The sequence below is a fragment of the Centroberyx gerrardi genome, chromosome 12, assembly GCF_048128805.1.
Source record: "Centroberyx gerrardi isolate f3 chromosome 12, fCenGer3.hap1.cur.20231027, whole genome shotgun sequence".
NCBI classification, from domain to species: Eukaryota; Metazoa; Chordata; class Actinopteri; order Beryciformes; family Berycidae; genus Centroberyx; species Centroberyx gerrardi.
This window is the reverse complement of record NC_136008.1, coordinates 13,046,926-13,056,879: the sequence shown is the minus strand read 5'-3', so window position 1 is coordinate 13,056,879 and position 9,954 is coordinate 13,046,926. Positions and strand designations below refer to the sequence as shown.

Sequence of the window (9,954 nt, the reverse complement as noted above, 5' to 3'; positions counted from 1 at the left end):
ACCTAATTTCATGGACAACCAGTTTATGTTATTGATAAGCTTGTGATGTAAGATAAGGAATGAAAACTCATAGGAGTCTTATCAAATGAAAAGGTACCAATGCTTGTCTGGTTACTCTGTAGTCAAACAGCAGTTGTACAAGGAGAAGACACTTTGACAAATGCACCATTAACAGAATGTAAGCAATTTTGACCACAGCACCAGGGATACAAGTATATTTAATGCTGAACATCAGCAATTGTTCAGTATTACATATCCTAATCCAGATGTTTGGAAATTTATTATAATAGATATTTTCTAGATTATAAAATAAAGTTTGTCCTGTTAAGTTAGTCTACAGTTTGAGAGTGCATCTGATTGTTTGATTATTTTGAGTATCTTCACATTGGTCAGAAAGTGCAACCATGGCTATTTTTATTTTTTTATTTCTCTATTTGCTATTTTCAGATTATCTTTTCGCTAATCGTATATATTGTAGTAAATATTACATGGAATGAATTGGAGCGTTTATTTGGAGTAGCGGTATCTCACAGGGATTGAACAGTCGCTTATCCCAACCAAAAACTAAGAACCGGCATCTATGTGCTACCACAAAGCGTAACGTTAGCTACACTGTAATCCAGTATTTCACACCTCGATAGCCGACATTGCCACGTTTACTTTTTTAATTCTTCAAACAGTTTCTAAAAGGATCTGCTGACATGTTTTACTACCCTCAAGTTTTGAAGCGTCGTACAGGATGCTTTTCTACAATCTGGTGAGTAAAAAATGATCTATAAGAAATTACCTTTATAGTTTGGCTAATAACGAAAAGTTAGGCTAAATTACTATAATAAAATGTGGAATTGGAGAGTGTCTGTAGTACTTAGTAGTGAGTTTATAGTGGCCTTATATACTTGATGCTATTTTTTTTATTCTCCTAGTGTCACTATAATATTCCTTTAGGGATGTAGGCCTATTGTTATTTTTGGTGAAAAATACTTGCTTAGCTAATTACTAAACTGGAATGTTTGAGGGGTTTTGAGACCAAGGCGACATGAACAAACTACACACTGAGTTAGCGCTTCACTGACTGGAAGAACTAGGCCCAATCCTGTAGAAAGTACTGGAGACACTGTACAGACAGGAAAACCGCTCCATAAAAATACTATCACGAAATGACACGGTAAACTCACTACCACAGACACACTGTAAATCCCTAGGCTATATGAATATTACAAATTTATTCTTTGGAGACCTTTAATATTTTTCATGTTAGCCTGCGGCAGTGATTAATTGCAACATTTTATTTTGTGCTCATGCAGCCGACAGGAATTTTGCGTCCCCCCCCCCCCCAAAAAAAAAAAAAACAGCGCAGGTGCATCACTGCCAACAGGCTGGTCTAACAAAATCGGCAATGTTTATGAAACCATTTGCTTTGAAGATTACAGGTCAGAAGGTCAGAATGCACCAACCAAAAAAATTAAGAATCGACAACTATTCATCTTTTAAATGTAGGCTGCTACTAGTAGCGTATTGCCCTGGGTTCTTCACAGGTGAAAGTGGAAGGAATTAATGTTAACTTTCTCTTGAAATAAATAAAAGGGTTGTTGTTAATTTTTTATAGCCAAAAATAGTTGGTATTTGCAGTTGTAAACTACTAAACTACTAAAAGTAAATTACTAAAAACACAATGCAAATTTGAATTTAGTTGAACTACCATGAAGCTACTGCAAAATTTCTGTTACTATTATTTTTGGTACAGGAGATATACTAACTACACAGGGTGAATTCAGTATAAGTGGGACACTTTTTGTATTTCTGAACTGTGTGACTTCTATCAGCCTCCGCCCAGCATTTCCCAATTATTCTGAATGACAGATTTCTCAATTGCTCCAGATGTTACCTAACCAAGTAAGAAGGATCCATATTGTTATCATATTTACAGGAGGCATGACACTCATTTACTGGTATGTACAGTTTGCCCAAAACTACTAAATTACATTCAGCATTCATGGGACAGCAGGTTAGATAGTTCTACACTATACTTCAATGGTAACATTCAAGTCCAAACTCTAAACAACTCATATTATCAAAATCAATTTTCATCTAAGAGTGAATTCTTAATATGTTAACATGTCAATAACACACACAGCTTAGAGGGACCATTATTTCTGTGTGCTCCCATTACATGCCTTTTTTTTTTTTAGGTACTGCTTCCAATATTTTTTCCCCCCTGATTTTTGCTCCTCCAAAGCTACAACATTTGGACTCACTGACAGGAAAATGTGTGAAAAAACTTCTCTGAGAGAGCGCAGGTGCATCACTGGCAAACATAACGATGATTGGCAATATAAACACAGCAACCAAAGCAATAAGTTGGTGCCTTTGAAGTCTTTTATAGCCGTTCACTTTGAAGATGAGGTGGGAGGTGGGAGGTTCACCCCGGTTGGTCGCCAAGGCAACTTGGGAGTTTTACCTACTGACCAATGGCTCTTGTTGACTGACTGCTGCCTCATTAAGGGTGTTTTGGACGAGTAGGCTTCTTCAACTGCTTCCTCAACTGCCCATTTAATTGATCCCTGTACATGGTCACAATATGATAATAATTATAATAAGATAATAGCACATGCCAAAACCCACTTACTCCCCACATATTACTTTCTCCACGCTAGCGACCGGTGTTGCAAGATATTTGTTCTCAAGCCAAAAAAAAAAAAAACAAATGACAAAGCAGTATTATTAGTATATTAGTATTATTCTTCACTTCACATTTCTATTGGATCCCTGCTCTAAGTAGCTAGCTTACTCGTCTCTAATGTGAAAATATAACTTAACTGTTTATGTCAATTAGATTACTTAAAGCCCCTTGAACATTATTTATCCTGATGATTAAATCAGGAGACATTGTAGAGACTGTATCTATGCCCTTGCTCTCTACAGCTTTTTTACTCCATCTAATAGCAGTGAAATCTGTTTTGTCGTTTATCCAAATACTCATCAGAATGAGAATTACTTTAGTAGCCAAGTGAAATAAATGTGTGGGTGTTTGATTTATAGGCTGGTTGCTACAAAAGGCATCAAAGTTCCTCGCCGGGATTTCCTAAAAGTCAACGTTAAAAGTACCTGGTAAGAATTTATTTTACCCATTTTTGCCTGTTTTTGATTGACTAAACTCTGAGCCCTACCGTTACCGTAAAACTAACGCCCATACAGTGATGACATCATGGACTATCTGATGGAGCGGGTCCCACCACCCCGGCCAGGCCTGCCACGACCTCGTTTCTCCCTCTACCTCTCCTCCCAGCTTCAGTATGGCGTCATCGTTGTCTACCATCGTCAGTGTGATATTCTCCTGGGTAAGGGAATTAACAGATTAGGGAAGAGAAGTTGAGACAAGTATCTGTGCAAGAGGCTGACCTTCTGTCCTTCTAGAGGATCTTCAGACCATTGTGGGCCGGTTGGCGAAGCAAAGGACGTCCCAGAAGATTGACTTGGATAACCACAACAAGTGAGTCCAGTTACACAACATTAGCATTTCCCTGCACTAACAAGTGTAAAATCACTACTATAATTCGATACGGTGCATCCCATTTTTTTTCAGACAAGCTCTGCTCTTCCCTGATGCTCTGTCTCTCCTGGAGGAGGCAGAGGGGGCCCTGGACCCTTTATTTGGAATGATGCAATTTCAGGATGTCATGCCCAGTCCCAGTACACTGATACAGGTACCCATGCACCCAAGGGGGTGATGAAAATGATTAACAATTAACTATTTTTGTAAGTGAAAGTAAAGATGGAAATGGTTTAAATGGTAATGAGATAAATAGCCTGTACCCTGTTAGTCTGTACCCGTTTGTCTCTCAGATGGGCCAGGAGTTTATGAGAGGAGCCTCACCTGAGCAGCCTGAACTGACCAGTCCTGCTGCTCCACTAGAGGATGGTAAGATAACATAAGATAACATAACCAACTAACCCTAACTCTAACACAACATAACAGCAATATATGCAGGGTTTGCAAATGCTCAATCTTGTATATCGACGTTATGAGATGATCAGATTTACAGTGTACAGCTTTACAGTTAGAAGTAACAAAAATATGTCTAGAAATGTACAGAGATATGCACAGAAATATGTACAGGTCATGTTCATGCATAGACAGGCCAGATTGTGCAAAGCAGGGAAGAAATACAGAATAGTCCAGAGCATGGCAATAGGTCAGTTCAGAGTAGAGACGGTGCAGCGCAGTCAGGCTCCAACGTTGGCACAAAAGATCGCTTTAAGTGCTGCTTGGTAAGCTGTGGCCTCAAACTTTACCACTCCTGTTGGTTTCAGTGGGTTGTGTTGATGTCAATACTGTGTCTTTTTATTCCATGACATCCCTCCATCTTTCCCAGGCATGACCGCCTCTCCAGACACCATCACTCTGAGAGAGAGAGAGCCTGTCACCATACCCACTGCAGAGGTACAGCTGTCAAATGAAGCACAGCATGCACATGCATTGCAAGTGCAACTACACACACAAAGACAGGCACACACATGCACACATGCACACACACACACTGTTGTATCTGATTTCCCACTATTCCTCTCTAAACACCATCCATCCACACCTCCTTCCTCCCCTCTTCTATTGTTCTAGTTTGAGGGGGCAGATCTTGCTGATCACCATCCAGATATTATTGACTTCTTGTTGGCCCAAACAGATGACTTCCCAGAGGGTGAGTGGCAGATGCTAAGCCCCCCCCCCTCCCCCCCTTTCTCCTATCAGATGAGGGTGGAAATGAGAGATTTCAAGGACATACTGTAGGTCAGTCAGAGCGATCTCTGTGAAGTTATCTTCCCTTTCCCTTCAACCTTTTTTTAATAGGAGATATGGAGATAGGGAGAGAGGGAGTGACAGCGGGAGAAGGAGAGAGGGAGATGGAAAGGGAACGTGAGGGAAGAGAGGGAGACCTGGAGAGAGAGAAAACTAAAGAGCTCACAGGATCCACTATTGAGTAAATTACCCTGCTGCACATGGACACATCAACACAAACACACACACACACACACAGATCCGCACAGACACACTGACCGTCTCTCACTGTCCACTGTGTCAGATTGCAGCCGACTATTCTCTCCAGTGAAGATGCCATGGTGCTGCCCCAGGAAGAGCCTGGCCTGCCTGTGGAGGAGCCTGGGCCGACAACAGAGGAGGCAACCCCAGAGGAGGTAACCCCAGTGTCTGTGCCCGTGGCCCCCTCACCATCCGGGGCAGAGGAGCGTGAAAGACGGAAAAAGAGACCAAGTCCAACGTTAGAGGTACATGCTTTTGTGTTTGGTGTAAGAGAGAGAGAAAGCGTTTGGAGGGTGGAGAAAAACTCTGGTGAATTTAAGTAATTCATTTTTTATCTCTCGTCTCGTCTCCTCTCCTCTCGTCTCCTCTCGTCTCGTCTCGTCTCGTCTCGTCTCGTCTCGTCTCCTCTCCTCTCCTCTCCTCTCCTCTCCTCTCCTCTCCTCTCCTCCCCAGTATGTGCCTGCTCCAGAGGTGAGGAGGAGGAGGAAGAGGCAGCTGACCTTCTTCGACCCAGAGACCCAGCTGTCCCAGGACGTGCAGCAGCAGCAGATCAACGACCCTCGTGCTGAGACCAAGCGTCCGCTTTTCCCCCCGCCTCCTTCGCACAGGATGCTCCCAGCCTCTGACCTCCTCAACAAACCCTGCATCTGTCAGTAACACTTCTGTCTATGTACAGCCACGCACCCTCCAGACCAGTCAGAACCCCCCAGAACACCCCTAATAACATCATCCACCTTTAAAACCCCGATTTTCTGCCTTTTAAATTTGTAAAATTGGAGTTTTACATCCACCGACCCAACCCTTTTTAAAGATAATATGAATCTTAATGTTTGTAACATACATTAAATTTGTGCCGCAAAGCACAAAACAGGAAGAGGGTTTTGAATCCAACCATGTGGCACACAATGTAAAACGCAGTGTAGAGGCTGGTCGAGGCTGCTAATCTTCTCTGTAATGGTCTTGTTTGTTTACAGTAATTATACTATTGCCTCAAAATTAATGTGGTCATGATTTATTGATGTTAAAATGCTTCATGTATCACCTTTAATTCTACTCTTTCATCTGCTCCTTCCCACCTCCCTGCACCCACGGCTATTTTAATGGAAGTGAGTGGAATAACCTTTAAAAATAAATAAACCTTGAACTAACATTGTGTCCTCCGTCCTCCTCTGCAGTCTTGCCTGAGGAGCTGCAGTTGCTATGGAGACCGGCTGCAACCATCACGCCTCTCCCTGGCTCGGACCTGCAGGCAGGGGAGAGAGGGCCTGACTCCACCGACTCCGACAGGGAGAGAGAGCGCGAGAGAGCCAGGACGGCCCAGAGCGAGCAGGAGAGACACGAGCTCAGTTCTGAGGAGGTGTGGAAGGGCGTTTTTTTGTTTGTGCGGTTCAGGTGGGAATGTCTGCTATTTGTACAGGGAGAAGGATGGAATAACAAATGTCACAAACTGAATAATTATGTGTGTGTGTGTGTGTGAATTTAGGTCCCTAGAGAGTTGGCGGAATCAGACTTGTTTCTTCCTGATATTTCAGGTAAGCCTTGTGTAAATTACCACATGTACACAATACAACTGTACACAATACACAATCCAGCCGTAGTGGAAATGCAAAATACAAACCAGTGGAGAACAGACATACGTGTGTGTGTGTGTGTGTGTGTGTGTGTGTGTGTGTGTGTATCCCTCCAGGCCAGGGTATCCTCTCCCTGGAGGCCTCTGACCAGAGGGAGCTGTCTAGAGAGATTTCCCCCATGGGCACACCAGAGAGCAAAGGGTAGGTGACAAAGAGAGGTGTGTCTATGTGTGTGTGTGTGTGTGTGTGTGCAGTCATGCTTACATTCGTGTGTGTGTGTGTGTGTGTGTGTGTGTGTGTGTGTGTGTAGGTCCCCTGTCTCCAGGTCTGTGTCTAGACTGCAGGACATTCCAGAGGAGGTCGAGGCAGCGCTGGAGGTAGCGACAGAGGAGTCTCCTGAGGCTGAGCCCGGCCCCGGAGCCGATCTGCCTGGGTAACGACAGTGACACCACACCCTCCACTGACCTGCTGTCATGGAAACTCAGAGCTGAGCACATTGAGTTTTAATTGATAGAACGGCCATTCCAATTCCAGTGTAAACGCTTGAATGGTCATTTGGCTGGCACACTTACAATACGGAATGCCATGGAATGTTTGCTAATGTTGTCATGGAAATCAGTGCTGATTTGGGGCATGAGACTCAGAAAGGTGGTTGTTACCATGGCAACGGCAATCATTTGGATTCCACTGGCATTTGTGAGGAACATTTTAACTTAGCTACGAAACGGTCTGGCGTACCAAGCTACAGAGAAGTGTTGTTGTTGTTGACAGTTCGTTGACGGTTCGTGACGTCATCGTGTTGGGTGTACCAGCTAATAATGTCATACTGTCATAGCTTTGTTTTTGTCTCGTTTTTAATGTATTTGGCAAATAATCGGTCTTGTTAATTGAAATAATTAATCAAGTTAATTATAATAAAATTAAATTTAAGTACCCTACCCTACCGTCCTTCTACTCTGATTGGTTCGTGCTTCACCGCTTCATCAGAGTGTGGAAAAAAGTTGAACATTTTACACGCTGGCGTTTGTAGCTTTGTTTCGCCGGCTTCTATTGAATATGAATGACTACCTGTTGCTTTGTAGCCCGTAATCTGAACGTCCCATGAGTCTCATGCTCTGTCCACACATGGAACAATGTCATGACAACATGACAACATCATCATAATTCTATGGAAGACATGTTAGGTGTAGGCCTGCCAAAGGAAATCACCATGATACATTAGGAAGTGTCCTTTTCTATCCATTCAAGTTAATTATTCCTGTCCCTTGCCTTTGGTTTGGAGATACAATGTCATGCTTTCACACATGCTTTTCAGCCTGTAGTAGGCCCTATGTGATATGCAACTATATATCTAAATAATAAAATAATGTGTGTGTGTGTGTGTGTGTGTATCTAGGACCATGCCAGAGCTTGCAGAGCATGATATGCCTCATGTCCTTTTCCACTCTCTGCTGCCACCAGAGGTCGACCGCAGAACTGTCACCAACATCTTCTGGAGGCTCTTGGGTAAGACATTTGTTTCAAGGTGTCATCCAGTCATCCCACTCTCCATGTTAAAATAGTGTTAAGGTGACAACAACATCACCAGAAGAAGCTTTTTAATCAGTATGTGGTCAGCGAGTTATAAAATATGCTTTTTTTCCTTTGGGGCTGCTAGTCAGTTTATAAAAATAGGCTGATTAAGTGGCGTGTCAGGACTTTGTAAATACCAAATGATGTCACTAGTGGAGGCTGGAGGCTCTACTGATGACGTAAGAGTAGAGTGAGGCCATTGGCATTCACATTAATGGTACAAATGACAAAGGCACTCAAAATCATTTGTGATTTGATTTTAAGTGGATGGTAGTTTTAAAGCTGTGTGTGTGTGTGTGTGTGTGTGTGTGTGTGTGTGTGTGTGTGTAGAGAATGTATCGACCAGGAAACTGTGTGTGGAGCAAGATGAGCCTTACGGTGACATCAGGATTTCACCTGGACCCAACTATGAGGAGGAGGGTCTGTTTTTGTGAGATGTACATGGACACTCAAGTTCCCACAATCCCCCACAGCAACACTTGTGTTCAGTTTGATGGAGGATTATTTGGCTCTCACTTCTTCTGTTCAATTTTTCGTGAGCGAAACATTCTGGATTTAAACCATATCATACATATAAAATAATTTCTAAACTTTAGATTATATCCTTTCAAGAGTTGCTTTTAGACTAGTTAGATTTCACAGGATGCCACACACTTTGTGCTTAACCATTTCATGAACTTACTGATATTTTATTTCTACTTCATTGATGAATCTTGTTCACACGTTCGAAATTGTTTACGTTTTTTATAACATTTTACCTGGTGTTTTTGTCATTACATTTTCAAAAACATGGGTTTGCATTTTTGGTCCCATTAACTTTTGTGACCAACAAGCTCAGACAAAATCATTATATTTTAGATGAATATTTTAAAACTGTTTTTACTGTTCTATTTTTGCTATTTTTAATGACCTAATGTCTGTGCTGACAGAAATGAGTTTCATCGTTCATGTGCCTCTGAGCTTTAGCTACAAAATAAACGTACTTTACATGAGCTGCGTCGATTATTTCTGTAAAGAAAGCATATATAAAGAAGAGGTATCTGCAGGATACGGAGCAGGACAGGTGTGGAAAACATACAGTGGGGGTTAAGGAGGAGCGAGGAGGAGGAGGAGAGAGTTGGGCGAAACTGGATCTCTCCCCCTCCTCCTCCTCCTCCTCCTCCTCCTCCTCCTCCTCCTCCTCCTCTCTCCGTCGATCTTGATTTTAGTCTGAACACTTTCTCAGGAGGGGGGTGTGTGTGTGACCAAAGTTTATTATTAGCATCTGTCTCAGCTCTCTCTCTCTCTCATTCTATGTTTCTCTCTATCTCTCTCTCCTCCTCCTTCTCACTTTTCCTCTCATTTCCATCCTCTCTTTCTGTCTGTCACTTTCTGTTTCTGTCCTGTTGCTTTACTTCATCTGTCCTGTGCTCTTTCTTTCTTCCTGTTTGCCTGTTTGTTCCTCTTAAGCTTTTTTTCCCTCTCTCTCTCTCTCTCTCTCTCATGTTTTATGGTTGGACTGTATTGTTTGATATTACTTGTTGTGTCTCTCCTTCGCTTTTGGTTTCTGCTGACTACCTCCCCGGCTATTTTTTGCTGTGTCACAAGTCCGTGTCCTCGCTTGTTTTTCTGTGTCACTGCTCTAAATTGTATCGTCCCTTCCTCTGTCCTCTCTCCTCAGCTCCCAGTTCCCCTCTCTTCTACTTCTACTCCGCCTCTCATCCTCTTCTTCCTCTGCTTCTCCTTCTCCTTCCTCTCTCACTAACCTTACTGCACCCTCTCTCCATCATCTTCTCT

The 9,954-nt window shown here is 42.6% G+C and overlaps 1 protein-coding gene across 1 annotated transcript; it reads left to right on the top strand.

Moving 5' to 3' along the window:
- The first annotated feature begins 701 nt into the window (after positions 1-701).
- On the top strand, positions 702-8,612 carry LOC139922316 (meiotic recombination protein REC8 homolog). The gene is made up of 16 exons (XM_078287086.1): positions 702-757; positions 3,040-3,108; positions 3,196-3,338; positions 3,415-3,490; positions 3,584-3,704; positions 3,844-3,919; positions 4,374-4,441; positions 4,619-4,697; positions 5,079-5,190; positions 5,512-5,684; positions 6,211-6,392; positions 6,519-6,567; positions 6,723-6,807; positions 6,917-7,039; positions 8,003-8,112; positions 8,509-8,612. Exons 1-16 carry the CDS (start codon positions 702-704, stop codon positions 8,610-8,612), a joined length of 1,626 nt encoding a protein of 541 aa, XP_078143212.1.
- The last annotated feature ends 1,342 nt before the right edge of the window (positions 8,613-9,954 follow it).

Coding starts and splice junctions, on each gene's coding strand:
- LOC139922316 (XM_078287086.1), top strand. CDS start 702: ATGTTTTACTACCCTCAAGTTTTGAAGCGTCGTACAGGATGCTTTTCT. Junction 4,442..4,618: donor TCACCATACCCACTGCAGAG/GTACAGCTGTCA, acceptor CTATTGTTCTAG/TTTGAGGGGGCAGATCTTGC. Junction 6,393..6,518: donor ACGAGCTCAGTTCTGAGGAG/GTGTGGAAGGGC, acceptor GTGTGAATTTAG/GTCCCTAGAGAGTTGGCGGA.